The sequence below is a fragment of the Maylandia zebra genome, linkage group LG18, assembly GCF_041146795.1.
Source record: "Maylandia zebra isolate NMK-2024a linkage group LG18, Mzebra_GT3a, whole genome shotgun sequence".
In the NCBI taxonomy this organism is placed as follows: domain Eukaryota; kingdom Metazoa; phylum Chordata; class Actinopteri; order Cichliformes; family Cichlidae; genus Maylandia; species Maylandia zebra.
Window position 1 is genome coordinate 26,273,605 of NC_135184.1, and position 17,006 is coordinate 26,290,610.

At 42.9% G+C, this 17,006-nt stretch overlaps 1 protein-coding gene across 4 annotated transcripts in view; it reads left to right on the forward strand.

Annotated features, from left to right (window-relative positions):
* The first annotated feature begins 7,219 nt into the window (after positions 1 to 7,219).
* Positions 7,220 to 17,006, forward strand: part of dnm3b (dynamin 3b) — a 28,736-nt gene continuing 18,949 nt past the window's right edge. The window contains exons 1-11 of one of the 4 annotated variants that reach the window (XM_076876311.1): positions 7,220 to 7,590; positions 8,111 to 8,437; positions 10,295 to 10,368; positions 10,681 to 10,830; positions 11,801 to 12,004; positions 14,121 to 14,219; positions 14,448 to 14,608; positions 14,989 to 15,131; positions 15,278 to 15,413; positions 16,045 to 16,112; positions 16,753 to 16,891. In XM_076876311.1, the coding sequence (XP_076732426.1) occupies positions 8,277 to 8,437; positions 10,295 to 10,368; positions 10,681 to 10,830; positions 11,801 to 12,004; positions 14,121 to 14,219; positions 14,448 to 14,608; positions 14,989 to 15,131; positions 15,278 to 15,413; positions 16,045 to 16,112; positions 16,753 to 16,891 (1,335 nt within the window). In that variant the 5' untranslated portion in view covers positions 7,220 to 7,590; positions 8,111 to 8,276. The remainder of the gene's footprint in view (positions 7,591 to 8,110; positions 8,438 to 10,294; positions 10,369 to 10,680; positions 10,831 to 11,800; positions 12,005 to 14,120; positions 14,220 to 14,447; positions 14,609 to 14,988; positions 15,132 to 15,277; positions 15,414 to 16,044; positions 16,113 to 16,752; positions 16,892 to 17,006) is intronic. The other 3 variants (XM_076876309.1, XM_076876310.1, XM_004567174.6) reach the window with 3 other exon arrangements.

Here is a 17,006-nt window from a genome sequence, read left to right on the forward strand (position 1 = left end):
CTGCTATGAATGTGAGGATATAATCACAGTGGACCGCGTGCCTGCACACCTGAACTCTAACAGCAGAGCAGTAGGTGTTGTTTAGCGTCACAGGTGTTACACCAGACATTCTTATTACCCAGAGAGGCAGACTGGCATGGCGCCAGTGTCTCCTTTGTGAAAACACAGTTGCAAACACAAGGATTTAAAATTCAAATGGCATAACACAGTAGTGACGCAACTTAGTTAACTCTAAAAGAGCCCTCTGCATCATGGGTAGTGATGCATTTCTGCACGCCATGACAAGGCAGGAGACAGGGAGCGATGAGTCTGTCTGGAGCATTAATTGCTGGGTAGATGATAGATCACTCACATCTCATAGAGAGTCCTCCCTATCAGTTATTTTGTTAGTGAGCTCTTTAACTCTCTAAAGTTAGAAACATGAAATAACCATAAAATTACAACATTTTTGAAAGTTTATAGTTGAACCTTCAGACCAATTTTAAAAAAGCAATTTACATCCATAAATTTTAATATGTACCATTTTTGCTACATCGGCATCTTTGTGCAAATTATTGCTTAAATATCACCAACACGTCAGTATCAGCAGCATGGGTCATTGCACATAACATTAAACACGTGTTTTAGATTTGTGCTATTTTATGCAGCATTTTTAAACCCTCATAACTTATTATGTACAAGAGATTGCTGCGCGGAAATTTCAAGGGTGAAAATATATTTTGGGTCTGACAGGAACTGCTGCCAAAACACCCACATAGTGTGTCACAGCCTTAAACCGAAATCTTTTTTTAGTTTAATTTTTCCTACTATTCTCATTTTAATTGTTGGTGTTAAAATCAGACTTTATAGAAAATGATTTTTACACAGAAGAAATCAGCTAGAACACAGGCGTCCTGCAGGTTTTAGATGTGTCCTTGATCAAACACAGCTGATTAAAATGGCTAAATGACCTCCCCAACATGTCCTGAAGTTCTCCAGAGGCCTGGTAATGAACTAATCATTTGATTCAGGTGTGTTGACCCAGGGTAATATCTAAAACCTGCAGGACACCGGCCCTTGAGGCCTGGAGTTCGACACCCCTGAGCTAGAAGATGAGGCTAGCGTCAAAATTGCTATGATTTTTAAGCAGTCACGTGATCCATGTAGAGATGTGGGATTTGAAAGTTTTCAGTTTAAAGTTTTATCCAGGGAATTATCGGGAAATATGTAAAACACAGTCCAAAAAAAAATTCCCCCTACTGACTTTAAGTAGTTTAATTCCATGTAAATTCCCTATGTAATTTTGTTGCATAAGTACAATGTAAAACATTAAATAAGATAAGATAAGATAAGATAAGATAAGATAACCTTTATTAGTCCCACACGTGGGAAATTTGTTTTGTCACAGCAGGAGTGGACAGTGCAAAAGTTATGAGGCAAAAATTAGAATACAATAAGAATAAATACAGTACACAGCTGTACAGAATAGAATAAAATAAAATACTATATACAGTAGAATAAAATAAAATAAATATACAATAAGATAAAAATAGAATACAAATACAAATACTATATACAACTGAGTAAAAATACAACGATGACAGAAAGGATTATTGCACTTAGTATTATTGCACATGTGTGGATGTGTGTGCTTGATCAGTTAAAGTCTTTATTATGGAGTCTGACAGCAGTGGGGAGGAAAGACCTGCGAAATCTCTCCGTCCCACACCGTGGGTGCCGCAGTCTCCCACTGAAGGAGCTGCTCAGTGCTGTCACAGTCTGCTGCATGGGGTGGGAGATGTTGTCCATCAGGGATGACAGCTTAGCCGCCGTTCTCCTGTCACTCACCACCTCCACTGGGTCCAGAGGGCATCCTAGAACAGAGCTGGCCCTTCGGATCACCCTGTTCAGTCTCTTCCTGTCCCCAGCAGAGATGCTGCCGCCCCAGCAGACCACGCCATAAAAGATAGCAGAAGCCACAACAGAGTCATAGAATTTCTTCAGGAGTGGGCCCTCCACTCCAAACGACCTGAGTCTCCGCAGCAGGTACAGCCTGCTCTGCCCTTTCCTGTAGAGGGCGTCTGAGTTATGAGTCCAGTCCAGTCTATTGTTCAGATGAACACCAAGGTACCTGTAGCTGTCCACAGCCTCAATGTCCATACCTTGGATGTTCAGTGGTTGCAGTGGAGAATGCTTGTGCCTGCGGAAGTCTACCACCAGTTCCTTGGTTTTACTGGCGTTGATCTGGAGGTAGTTCAGCTGGCACCAGTCCACAAAGTCTTGGGTCAGACCTCTGTACTCCTTGTCGTCCCCATCAGTGATGAGGCCGACTATTGCAGAGTCATCAGAGAACTTCTGCAGGAAGCACTGGGTGGAATTGTGGGAGAAGTCTGCAGTGTAGATGGTGAAGAGGAACGGAGCCAGAACCGTTCCCTGTGGGGCCCCCGTACTGCAGACGACCCTGTCCGACACACAGCCCTGAGTCCTCACATACTGTGGTCGGTCGGTGAGGTAGTCCAGGATCCAGGTAGTGAGGTGATGGTCCACTCCAGAGTTCACCAGCTTGTCCTTCAGAACCGAGGGAAGAATAGTGTTGAAGGCACTGGAGAAATCAAAGAACATGATTCTCACAGTGCTTCCAGCGGTCTCCAGGTGAGCGAGGGAACGATGTAGGAGGTGAATGACGGCATCATCCGCTCCAATGCCAGGCTGGTAGGCAAACTGAAGTGGGTCCAGTGATGAGCTTATTAGGCGCCGAAGCTGAGCCAGGACCAACCGCTCCAGGGTCTTCATCAGGTGGGATGTCAGAGCCACCGGCCTGTAGCTGTTGAGGTCCTTGGGGCGTGAAGTCTTTGGCACTGGTACAACACAGGAGGTTTTCCAGAGCTGTGGGACTCTTCCCAACCTCAGGCTCAGGTTGAAGAGGTGCTCCATCACCCCACACAGTTGGTCCGCGCAGGACCTGACGACCCTCGAGCTGATGCCATCTGGACCCGCTGCCTTCTTGCCATTAATCCTCCTCAGTTCCCTCCTAACCTGGGTGGTTGAGAGAGACAGGCTGGAGCCTTGTGTTGAGTGTGTATTGGATGCTGCAGTTGGGGGTGGGGGGGAGTGAGCAGGGTGAATAGAGGAGGTGTGAAGTGTCTGAGGTGGAACAGCAGCAGTGGGGGTGGGTGAGTCTGCAGCCGATGTTGCAGACTGCCTCATGGCTGAGTCAAATCTGTTGAAGAAATGATTCAGTTCATTTGCCCATCTCACATCCCTCCCAGGCAGAGAGTTCTGCTGTTTGTGGCCTGAGATGGTTCTGAGGCCTCTCCAGACTTCACCAACGTTGTTTTGTTGAAGCTGGTTCTCCATCTTCTGCCTGTAGCTCTCCTTCCCATTCCTTATCAGTCCCCTCAGCTCTCTCTGCACCCTTTTCAACTCCTCTTTGTCTCTGGATTTGAAGGCCCTCCTCTTCTGCTTGAGGACGGTTTTAATTTCTGGGGTAATCCAAGGTTTGTTGTTGGATTTAATGCAGTCTGTTCAAATGAAATGTACTTGATTGGTATAGATTCAGTTTATAACAAAGATTTTCCATATTTTGAATAAATAAATAAAAAATTAAATGGGGACATGGGGCTTCAACAAGTCAGACAAATAAACAGGTTCCAGACCATTTAGAGATTTAAAAACCAATAAAAGGACTTTAAAACAGATTCTAAATTCAATTGGAAGCCGGTGTAGAGAGGCCAAAATCGGAGTGATGTGAAAATTATTTGAATAAATAAACTTTTTTTTAAAAATATCTCTGATGCACTTTACTCAGAATTATTGCTTCATGTTTATGAGATCAAAGAACAAACTGTTTCTCTTTTTCTACGTCAGAGACTTTAGCTTGTTGCTTATATATATGTTATATCTCATGATACTGATGCTCAAAGTTGATTACAGAAAACAAAGGATAAAAGTGAGATTTCTGAGGGCCTGTAACTGTGAACACTGTCAAATTATGAAGAAAAAAAAGCTAGAAGATATGAAACTGCTCATGTGAAAGAAAAAAAAAGCTGGAAAAAAATCTGCACTGTTAGAAATCATAACCTTACCTAAACTTTTGTTCTGTTTATTGGTGCTTCCAAGTTGCCCGTGGGTGTGATTATGGATCTGAATGGCTGTCTGTCTCTGTGTTAAAGACTCGTGACCTGACCAGGGTGCACTCCAGCTGGGACAGGCTCCAGCATCCTACAGTCTTATATTGAATAAGTGGTTAAGAAAACAGAGATGGCTGGAATAACAAGCCATGCTACTTGGTCTGTAGGTAGATTATACTTTGATCTCAAAGTTAAAATTACCCAATAATCCTAATTAGGAAGAGTTTGGAATTTTGACCACTTTACATTTAATCTCAAAGGGATGTGAATCTCCAGAACCTACCCAAGACCTCTGGAGATATTTCAGTCTATAGTTGCAATGATAATGTTTTAAGAAAGATCCCAAAGGTTAAGGTTTCAAATATGACACCATACTTTTCAGAATTGCCTTGTAACCTGCCCACAGCTAATAGCAGTGTCTTTTGTGGCATTACCTCACATACTGTAAATACACAGCATGAAAATTATGGAATTTCTGTTCACTGCAATTCTAATAGTAGCTCCTGATGCAGTGTCACCCTACAGATGTGTTGTTTTTAACGTATTTGTTTACAGGACTTCAGTTCCTCTAACGTGTACATTCAACACTTTCAGTAAATTCTTCTTTTCCTCACTATAAAACCAGCCCTCATTCCATCTGTGATCTGGACAGCATGTGGCTGTTTAAAGATGTGTTATGTAAGAGGGCCACTATTTCCCCCGAAATAATGACATTTTAACAACAGCCTCCTTCCCCTTTGGAACATAATTCAAACTGCCCCAAATGAGGAAAATTAAGAAAATCTCTGAAAGATTTTCCCTGATTTAGTTGAATAGTTTGCAACTTTCCCAAGTACAGACCCTGATTTAGTTTCATCTTGAATAACAGAATATCTTTGGCTCGTCTCACTGGGCCGTGCAGTCTCGTGCTAGAGAGAATGAAAGGACAAGGAATTCCTTAGAAACACATTTAATGCGGCATCAGACTGAACATGTGCGCTGCTGTCTTTGGCTTCTTCTTGGACTTTGCTGTACAGCACTTTGCATTCTGGTACGTCTTAAACCGGATACAGTAGGGCCCAGATTTATGAGCTTAGATATGGTAAGCAGATGCCACCGTCCTGTCCAAACGCTGTTTGCAGTCAAGCATGGGTAATCGATGATTCAAGGCCATGATGGAGTGGCTCATGGAGACCGGCATGCTGATAACTCCTTTCCCCGGCCTCTCTTTGACCTGAAGCCAATAATATGTTCTCCACCAGCTCTTGACCATCTGCCTCTCATTCAAAGTGCGCATATAATTACAAGCAAATACACACGTCCACACAGGCACACTGTGGAGGACTGAAAGTGCCATAACAAAATTTAAAAATGGATCCAATTTAGTCAAATAAACAATCAGTCAATAAATAAACATCTCATCAAATGTGCCAAACATGTTAGAAATTAATTTCTGAATTAATGTATTTATAAGCTTGGCAATAAATTCATTCTGCCTTGCCTAGATAACCAAGTACCTAAGTTATCGTGGGTTGACAGGACACAGCCGTTTGATGTCTGATTTATAGTTCTGCACTAATCAGTGTAGAAAGAGGCTGAAGCTCAATATTGGGGTATGAAGAGCAGCTTTATTGCTTGACCAACCTGTGGCCTTCATCAGAGTCATCCTGATCCTGACCTGATGATTAAATAACACCTGAAGGCAGATGTATTCAGACTGATTATGTAATTATTATCTATAGTATGAACACAGTTAAATATTTTGGATACATTTCCAAAAAATTATTTAAAAGTCCATACTGCTCTCCACAAACTTTAATATATATTCATTTTTATCTATTTCAAATACTCTGCGGCATCCCTGATGTTGATGTTACCAGGAAGTGGTGCCATGTTTTCCTATTAACACAAACATTTAGAAGGTTGTGTTCTTTTAGTGTTGTAGCTATTTTATATTTATGTTTTATTTTTTTTAAGATAATCAGTAAATATCAACCTGGTGGCCCAGAGCCACAATAACTAATCTCCAATAAATCATCCAGCACCTCATTTTTAAGGTGGCCCTGCTGACCAGCAAGTACTGAAGCATGTATTAAGGTAGCTGCCAGGTCTTGATCTAAAAACAGGCCCACCTGCATTATTGAGGCTTACATACTGACCTGGAGACCAGCTCTGGCCTTGCCCCAGATTTATCGGGACACACGAGCTTTGGCGGGGGATGAAAGCAACGGCGAGAGAGAAGTGTTGGATTGATGTTGTTACTGGACAGCCCTTTTCATGGGTAAGCTCACACTGTTCACATAGTCACACTGTCAGCATCCCTCTTAAAGACAACTCCTTTAATGCAGTGACTTGATAGTACTTCCTCCACTTTCTGTAATTGTCCCGATATTTTTTGTTTTTCAATGAAATAGCCCGTTTTAATTTTCTCAACGATAAGGCCAGTAAGCATTGGTCGTTACTGCCCTCTAGTGCTCACTACAGCGTGACGTTACGAGTGGACCCGGCTTGAAAGGCTTGGCCATAATGAAAAGGGGAAATGCCGACTAACCCCTGAGCTTTTACTATAATTTAAATAAATGGAAGGCTCCACTGTGGCCTCCATTTATGAGCCAGCACTTTACTCTTTAACCTCTCGGCTCAGGGCTCTTGAAAGCAAACCAGTTTTCTCCTTAAAGACTATTTCTGATGACAGCAGATGTCACCCGGCGCTACCAGGCACAGATGCCGTCCTGCTTGAGGTTAAGGCAGGATGGCACCGTCCTTTCCGCATGACCGCTTCCACCAGTCAGGAGGCCAGGCCTCACACGTCTGTGCCTGCTCAAGAGCAAACCCCATACGCTCTTTACATCACCGAGCGTGGTTTGAGTGCCATACAGGATCATATTCTATCGCGCTTAAAAGCAAGGTGTCATAAAACGACCGTGCCACGTCTGAAAGCGGTAGAAATTTACGACAGCTGCTTTCGGCTGCTACTGCGGGGATCTGCAGGAGCGCATTCACCTCTTCTGTTGCAGCGATGCGCAGCCGTGCCGCATGAGTCACAGCGGCAGAAACGGCACGGATGTAAACAGGGGGCGGGCTCAGGTAGGCCTAACCTGTACTCGCCCAGCCAATAGGGAGCCGCGTTTCTCTGCCTCGGCTTCAATCTCGAGATTTCTATTGGTCCTCCGAAGCGTCGATAGCCTCTGACAGCTTCGCAATTACACCGCGGAAAAAAAGAGGAGCGAGAGAGCGAGGGGAAAATGATTAATCTGTCAAAGGCAAATTTGGGATCGGGATGAGAGCTCTGACATCCAGCCGAGCGTAACGCCAGCCCCCGCAGGCGAGCACCATTAATGCACAGGAGTTTCACGCTAAGCCGATGCACCGCCATAGCAGGTGGTGCTCGTATAATCATCCGAGGGTCTTGTGTCACTCGTCTCTGCTGCCTGATCTGCGCCTCGTTTCAGCACTGGACAGCGACCGGGCACTGAAAACACCGAGGGAATCCTGAGGCGGGGTAAATGTCACAGCCGCACAATAGTTTACCACAATCTTGGCATCAATCCCGTGCTGCATTTTTTTTTTCTACTGGTAGCTGTTTTCTATTGCGATATCACCGTATGCGTGTGTGTCCTCTCGCCGCGAAGGATGCTTTGTTGTGCCGTTTGTTAAAGCGTGATTCGTGTTTGATTTGTCAAGCCTCCCGGAGCACGGGACTGCGCACGGTGGCGATATGGAGCTCACCGAATGCCCTTGAAAGTGTAGCCTTCATGTGTGTGTGTGTCGCTGTGATTGTGTGTTTTTGTGTCAAAGGGAAATAGAAATAGAGAGAAATAGTGGGGGGAAGAGAAAAGGAGAGAGGGGAGGGGGGCTGTGGTGGTTGGAAGCAACTGCGCAATTGTCTCAATTGTCTGTCCCTATCTGTTCACATCTCCTCTCTGCGCCTCTCTCTCTCTCTCTCGCTCTTTTTCCCGCTGTATGTTTCCTTCTTGGCCTCTCTCTTGTCCGCTCTCTCTCTCTCTCCGCTGCTTCCACAGTCGGTCCGACCCTCGCTTGGCTCGGGGCAATGCGCGCCTAGATGACTTCACTACATCAACAAGCACCGCGGTAGTCCTGGACTAATATAGCAGAGCCACATCTTTTCCCCCTCATCTCTCCTCCTCCTCCTGCTCTCTCTCTCAATTCCTTCCGTCTAAAGGCACCATGGGAAACCGTGGCATGGAGGAGCTGATCCCGCTGGTCAACAAGCTGCAGGATGCCTTCAGCTCCATCGGCCAGGCCTGCAACCTAGACCTGCCGCAGATCGCAGTGGTCGGAGGCCAGAGTGCAGGAAAGAGCTCTGTGCTGGAGAACTTTGTAGGCAGGTAAAATTGACAAACAGAAATAGGATAATCCCTTCTCACTTTAACCTTGAGGATGACATAAGAGATTGGCCCCATAGAGTTCAGACCATCTTTCCCCTGCTTTAAGTCACAGTTGAAGCACCTTAAGGCGAGCAGATTCAGTCACTTTCTGTGCTGCTGTTTTATTTTCTTTTTTTTTTGGTACCACATATCCATATCTTGTGACCGCCAACAGGGGATGGAGGCTTTATTTGGGTTACAGCAGCACCTTTGGGGATTTTGGCCCAATCAGCACCAGCTGCAGGAGGCCACCTCACAACCCTAAAAATAATAACCGCTGCTTTTCCGTGAACCATGTACTGATGGCGTTATGTTCGGATGTTGTGTAAAATGCAGATTGCTGCATGTAACCTTTATAAAAGCACCATCCTACTGTTCATGCAGAGGTGTCAGCTCCCACTTCTCCAAACACATGAATATTCATAATTTTTTCACCCTTGATTTATATATCTGGGTTGTTGTTGTTTTTTCCAACTCCATAAGCAGCAAGCAGTGAATCTGAAAATGAGAAATACATCCAGGCTCCACAATGACATTTTTTCCTGCTGTCCAGTAGCTACTAGTGTGTTATCTGCTACAAGAATCTCACTATTCTCAGACAATAATGTGTTGCCATGGTTTCTTTATAACCATGCATTTTAAAGAGATTGGGGACCTTTTAATTGACAGCTAATTATAGCGTCCCTCAGTTGTCTATTAATAGAGAGACGTACTAATCGTATATTCTCTAAATTTGATGAGAACTTTGCTTTTTAAATCGATTAGGGATCCCGTCACGTGTCCGTTTTAAGGGGAGAAGTCCACTGCTCTGTCTGCAAAACAAGCTGTTGGCCGTGATGATTTCTGTGTCTCTGGAAAGAATACCAGCGGGGTTATTGGAGCTATGCTCAGATTCCAGACACTCGAAAGCATACATTACAGCATATAGTGTCGACATTTACTTTTAGATGAGAATATTTTACATGCAGGGAGGGTCTATTAAAAGATGCCATTTCATTACTACTGTTTTTGAAGCTTGAACCACACTACATACTTGAAAGTCAGTCGTTATCTGCTGCACCCATTCTGGCCACTCTTTTAAAGCCTGCCTGTCAGTGTTTATGGAGGTGCACAACTAAAATGCCATTAGCTTGAATGTCTTTGTAACCACATATTGCATGTTCTTACAAGCACGCAGTTCCAGATGGATGCATTGATTTAGTTCTGTTTCAGCCCTCATTTAGAGTCGTGATGCTGAGTAACGGTCCATCTGTCCAGCACTGGCTCTGCACAGCGCTGAATGGACAAGTAGTGGGCTTTTAAAAAAAGGAAAAACAACTCACCCACTTTAGGGACTTCTGAGGGTCAATATGTGTTAATAAGGTTCTTGAAACAGACCTTAAAGCATAAGAGGCAGGCTGATAGGTGTGTGGCATGCCTGCATGTGCAAGTCACTATTTTAAACTGGGAGAGCTCGCCGTCAGCGATGCAGCTCTCTATTCTGACCTGTTGTTTATCGGGTCAGGTTGTTCTTTACTGTTAGAGTTATTGTGTTGCAGTAGCAGCAGCTGAAAGCCACAGGACATGTTTTAAAATGGCCCCTTTTCCCCCACTTGTTTTGAAATGGCCTACAGCAGACTACACGAATGACACTGAAAGCTTTATGCTAGCTGTCATGCCATCGTAACTGGTGTAATTATAAGAAATTTGCCTTCCAAGGCTTCAAAAGTAGAAGCTGTAAATAACATTATCATTATGCTATCTATAGCCTTTCTTGGAAAGAGGTTTACATTTGCTGCGGTTTGATGTAATGAGTTTTGATTGACTGTCTGTCCTCAGGGACTTTCTGCCCCGTGGATCTGGCATTGTCACCCGCAGGCCCCTGGTTCTGCAGCTTATCAACTCTTCTGCAGGTGGGTGCACACAGCCACACACCCACACTTGCTAGCATGCAAACACACATGCTCTTACACACAAACACACACACACACACACACACACACACACACACACACACACACACACACACACACACACACACACACACACACACACGAAACACACAAATGCAGCCTCCTCCTCTCTCCTTTTAAAATGGTACTGCTTTTTTTTCCCTCTCTCTCTGGCTTTTATTCCCTCCCGCTCTGGCATTATTTTCCACTCAGACACATGCAGCACAGCCATTACTAATCTCTGTTATATGCTCTCCATTTTCATCCTCTCAGAATGGGCTGAATTCCTCCACTGCAAAGGGAAAAAGTTCACAGACTTCGACGAGGTTCGCCAGGAGATCGAGGGAGAGACGGACCGTGTCACGGGGGCCAACAAAGGCATATCTCCCGTCCCCATCAACCTGCGGGTTTACTCCCCTAATGGTGCGAAAGGAATAACTCACCTTTTTCCTCTTTTTACTGCCAAGTGCCAGTATGCAGTAACACTTTTGAATCAAACTAGAACGTGAAAAGCTGTGAGTCATCATACTCTCGCTCCTCGTTTGAACAGTTGGCAGATAGACTCTTTAAAAACTGGGTCATTAGAAACAAAGAAGATAGTTTTGCTTGTGAAGTTATTGTGCTGGATATGAATGAGTTTTGATGATGTGAAAGGCAGGCAGGCAACCAGATCATTTAAAGGCTCTGTGTTGATATGGTTGCAGAGCATATTCCGTTGTGCTGCCCTCAGATTGTTTGTGCTATTAAGAAGAGGCATTTTTTTATAGCCATATAAGTCACAGAATTAAAGGGATATGAAATAATAGACTAGCCAATTCAGCTTCCCACCTTCTGTGACCTTCTGTCAAACTGATAATGTGGATTGTCTTTCATTTTAAAAGCTAATAGCATCATCTACCTGCCTTGAAATGCTGAGAGATGGCTGGCTTACCGACTAAGACTTTTATTTCATAGCACTTTATTTACCTGTTTAGTCGTCAATGGAAGTTGTTCTCCCACTGTATCTGCTTCACAGAACTTTATTGCTGCAAAAATGACTACTCGTATTATTATAAAGCTTTAACCACAGATGATACACTTTAAAAAAAGCTAATTTTAAGCTGGAAATGTGAAACTGGTGATAACTTATGAGGTAAAACTAGCTTGCAGTTAGTAAAAGCGTGCATAGCTGTGTATTTACTCATTTAACCTTTAGCTGTTTGCTCTAATTTGCTGATTTAAATTATGGTATCTCAGAGCCGCCTACATATTTATGCACTGTTGAACAGTTGAACAGACAGAATCTAGCCAAATGTTCTAGTTATCAACCACCATAGTTAAATGAATGTTGGACTAGCTGCACATCACAGAAATGTCAAACCAGTTCTTACATTGCATTCCTCTGATTGTGCAGTATTGAACCTGACTCTCATCGACCTTCCGGGGATCACTAAGGTGCCAGTCGGAGACCAGCCCGCGGACATCGAGCAACAGATCAGGGATATGATCATGCAGTTCATCACCAGAGAGAGCTGCTTGATCCTGGCCGTCACTCCGGCCAACACTGACCTGGCCAACTCTGATGCCCTGAAACTGGCGAAGGATGTGGACCCCCAGGGTAAGGCAAGGATGCTGGGGTAAGCACCAGATATTGGGAATAAAAGAGGCTGTAGCAAGGATGTAGAATGAGAAACTGAAGGAAATGAAGTCAGTACACAGTGGCTTTGTGGTTACTGGGCCAGCCTCAGTAAGACTTTCAATCTCTGTCAGCTGCAGGGTGGGTGCTCAGTGTCTGACCTTGTGCTTTGACTGCTCTGAATGTGGAAGCAGAATTTCCCTGTAGGGAATGATCAAGTGTCACATTTTTATTAGAAACGAGGGTCTGAGAGAAGAGGAGAGTGGAGATGAGGAATGCACAAATCAAATGATAAACAAGGAAAGGGAAAGAAAACGAATGTCTTAACTTGTGTGGAAATAAAGATAGGCAGATAAGTTGGGGGTAAGAAAAAGCTGCATGAGATGAATAGAAATGATAAGAAAAGAGAAAAGAATCCACCTAACTGAACAGTTTGACCTTCAGACAGGAGACGAAAATACACAAGTGGACAAGAGGGTGAAATAGCCAAAAAGAGGACTTGAACAAAATAACCTTGTGTGAAAGACGAATTATATCAGACAAGAAAAGTGAGGTGAAGGAATACAGGAGGTAAGCAGAAACAGAGAAAGGATGCTTTAGAATAGAGAAAAGAAGAACAAAGCGTGGAAAAAGGGAAGCAATAAAATACAGCAAGAGCTGGATGCAAAGCTGGATTAAGGCCCAGACCTTCATGAGCCCCAAATGGGAACATTTAGTATAATGGACAACAAACAATAAATGTGTAGTTAATTATAAAAGGAAGCAGATGTGTAATATAAGCTTTTTTGCTCAGTGTGAGGATTGTATAATTTTACACTGTAATAAATACAAAAAACAAAATACTCACCAGAGTGGATTTTAAATCAAACAATCTGTGTGTAATTGAAGTGCAAGCTGTGAGCATTAATCTGGTGAGTTTGAAAAAAAAAATATGGCATTGACTGTTTAGTAATTACACCCATTTTTATACAAAGTTTCCCATTTTCAGAGGTTCAAAGGTTTCTTGGTTGACCGACAGCAGTTTCATGGCCATATGAAGTCTGTTCTGTTGTTGTTAGGTAAAATCTTTTGTATTTTATAGCTTTTCACTGACATTTTAAATATGGGGCCCAAAGAAATGTGAGTGCAAGTGAGGAAGGCCATCATTTTGCCTGAAAAACCTGAGAGATATCATAAACCGTTAATATTATCAAGGTTTACAATCTAGAAACACCTTAATTAATGGAAATACATGGTGCAAACCACGAGTTACACTCAAGAAGACCAGATTAGCCAGAAAACAGATCTGGAAAAAAGTTCTTTGGGCAGATGAGAGCAAGATTGCTTTGCACCAGAAAGATGAGAGGAGACAAACAGGAGAAGGAGAGCTCATGATCTGAAGGATACCACGTTATCTGTCAGACATGGTGATGGTAGCGTTATGACATGGACATGTATGGCTGTGGAACTGGGTCACTAGTGTTTATCGATCATGTGACTGCTGATAGAAGCAGCAGGATGACGTGTGAGGAGTGCTGTCGCTGCAAAACTGATCAGACAGTGGTTCACAGTGCAAATGGATAATGAGCCAAGCATACTGCAAAAGCAATTCAAAGACTTCTCGAGGAAAAGGAATATTCTTCAATGGCAAAATCGGATCCCATCCCAATAGAGCATGCGTTTCCGCTACTGAAGACAAAACTGAAGGCAGAGAGACCCACAAAAAAAGCCTAGATGGGCATCTTAAGGGGGTAAACATAGCATATGTTGACGTTTATGGGTTCTAGACTTCAGGCAGTCACTAAATGCGAAGGAGTTTCTTTCAAGTATAAAAAACAGTTCTTATATTTAAAATAATACAAGTATTTTATCAGAAATGGCTGGAATTCCTAAACGGTTAAAGCAAAATTTTTGTTAAACCCCTTGAATTAAAGTTGAAAGTCTGCACTTCAGTCGCATCCATACTGTTTGATTTAAAAGCAGGCAAAACTGCAAAAAATTTAATTCTAATCTAATTCTGTGCTTAAAAAGAGTAACCCAAAACCTTTAAAAGAAACTAGTGTTTCCTAATGACTATCACTTCCTTTCCCATTGTACGTCTTTTTGATGCCCTTTCCAGGTCTGAGGACTATTGGAGTGATCACCAAATTGGATTTGATGGATGAGGGCACAGACGCCCGTGATGTCCTGGAGAACAAATTGCTTCCACTTCGGAGAGGTGTGTGTTTGTTTTATTGCGATGTAGCCAGCTTCTATTTGGCTCTTGCCATTTCTCTTCTCCTACAGTTCCTCCGCTCTGAAAACTTCAATCTGTGTTCTTGTTCTCAGAGTCAAATGTCTGTCCAGGTTTTACCTGCTTTCACATCCATTCTCTCATTATTTTACTCGTGTAGTTGCTACTAAGATTCTCGTTTTTTTTTTTATATTCGTCTTTGTTCGCTCCCAGGGTACATCGGAGTGGTGAATCGCAGTCAGAAGGATATTGATGGAAGGAAGGACATTAAGGCAGCTTTAGAAGCCGAGAGGAAGTTTTTTTTGTCCCACCCAGCATACAGGCACATGGCTGAGAAAATGGGCACTCCACGCCTGCAGAAACTGCTCAACCAGGTGATCACAGGTTCCCCACCAATGCTTCTCCACCATACACTTTACATAATTAATAAGAGGGCGGCCTACTTTTTTTTTTATTGTTGGCTTCCATTATACAGCATATCAGTGTGGGTGATATAAGACTGTAAGTAGATGGAAAACACACTCACGCTTTCTAGCTCAGCTCCTAATAATTTATCATTTACTGGAGGAAGCATTTCACATTTTCATTCTGCAGTGTAACTGAATGAGTGTTTGGCTAAATCCTCCTTGATTACAGTAAAATAAACAGTCCTGACTGTAATTATTCTGTATTGCAAAAAATGGCAAATATGTAAGAATTATCAATGAAACCATGATTTTAATGCGTTTCATATGGTGGCTTTGTGTCTCTAAAGCAACTTACCAACCACATCCGGGACACCCTGCCAGCTTTCCGCAGCAAGCTGCAGTCCCAGCTGTTGGCTCTGGATAAAGAGGCAGAGGAATACCGGGGATACCGACCCGATGACCCGTCTCGCAAAACCAAGCAGCTGCTGCAGTCAGTACCCCATTTTTCCCACGGACAAAGCATTCAGATTCGATTTTGCTGGCAGAAAATGTGTTTGCTGCAGAAATCCTACCATATATTGAATATGATGAATCATCGTTGATTTATTTTGAGGTTTTCCATTTTTCATGTTACAGGATGGTGCAGCAGTTCTCCGTGGACTTTGAGAAGAGAATTGAGGGTTCAGGGGACCAGGTGGACACAGTGGAGTTGTCTGGTGGAGCAAAAATCAACCGCATCTTTCATGAGCGTTTCCCCTTTGAGTTGGTCAAGGTGATATACTGAAGTTAAAACGAAATGCAATCACTGGGGTCACATTTAACACAGTCTCACAGCCAGGATTTTAAAATGACACAGATACTTAGATGAAAGCTTTAAAACAACATTATATGGCAGTTGTTTGATTAAATAGGATGGTGTATCTTTCTTTTTTTTTTAGCCCCAATCCTCCCTGTGCATTTTCAGATGAGGGCATGTCATAAGTTGTAGCTTTGGCCTATTTGTACATATTAGTACCTAATGACATAAAACTCCACCTTCTGTTGTTTCGTGAATCTGGAACAGCAGAAACAGTGACACCCTCGTTTTTTTTCTTTCTCATTTTAACCAAATGTAAGTTTTGAAGAATGTATATGACTAAAGTACATCATTTCTTCCTTTGTTTTCCTCCTCTGCTTCCTCCCTATTCTTCATGCACACTGTAATTCCATCCTTTATTCTCTATTGTGATTTTCTTTTGAATGATCCTCAAATAGCCTCACCATTAGCGATGTTTCTTCACACTCCGAGTGCAGAATGTTCTTTCTCTTTAATCTTTCAGCATGAAGAGCTCTTGCAGTCTTCCCGCTGTCCCATCCATTACATTTGTTCAGTTCTTTCATTTCTTCCTCTCTGTTCTCCACAGATGGAGTGTGATGAGAAGGAGATGCGTCGCGAGATCAGTTATGCCATCAAGAACATCCACGGTATCAGGTAGGGTTTTGTCTATCAGGCGAGAATATGATATTGCCTAAACTAGTCTTTGTTCCAACAATACCTTGTACAGGCCCACATCAACTTGCCAAAAGTAGTTCATGCCAGTTTTTCAAGCTCAAGCATCCAGTTCCTCAAACATTTTGAGCCTGTGCTCTGCTACTGCTCACAGCTTTCTGGCTGTGGCCACAGATATTCATTCTGGTATGGTGAGAAATTACCAGCATTGAGCTTGGTTTGTGAAAAGGCCTGAAAGTATAAAGTTTGTATGAGTATTTATGAACTGGGGTGGAGCAGGCCTTTTCTTTTATTATGTTCAGTTCTGACTATGTGTGTTTCTATATTGATTCACAGTGGTTAGCCACTGGAACCAAAGAAAATGCCACCCAAGCAAGAGAAAATCTGACATTTAAGACACCACCACATTTTGAGCCTGAATTCCTTCCAAAAACAAAAACAGGTCTGCAGTGACTCACGTCAGTAGAAGATGGTGATCTATTTATTTTCAGAACCACATGTGAAGGCTGTGGTTACATCTAGCTGAATCAAAACACAAATCAAAAGCAGGAATATATGTGGAACCAAAACATGTGTTACTAATGTTCATCATCTCTTTTCTTGCACTCTTCGTGGGATTCAGGACTGGACTTTTCACCCCAGACATGGCATTTGAAGCCATCGTGAAGAAGCAGGTCATAAAGCTGAAGGAGCCTTGTGTCAAGTGTGTGGACATGGTCATCCAGGAGCTGATTAACACCGTACGCCAGTGTTCTAACAAGGTAGCGCTTCTGCTCATTGGCTTTGTTGTACTGGAACAATATTACCAGACTGATGTTTCGGGTTTTCATCTAAAGTTTTTCATTATTTATGATATTATTTCACATTCATTATGTA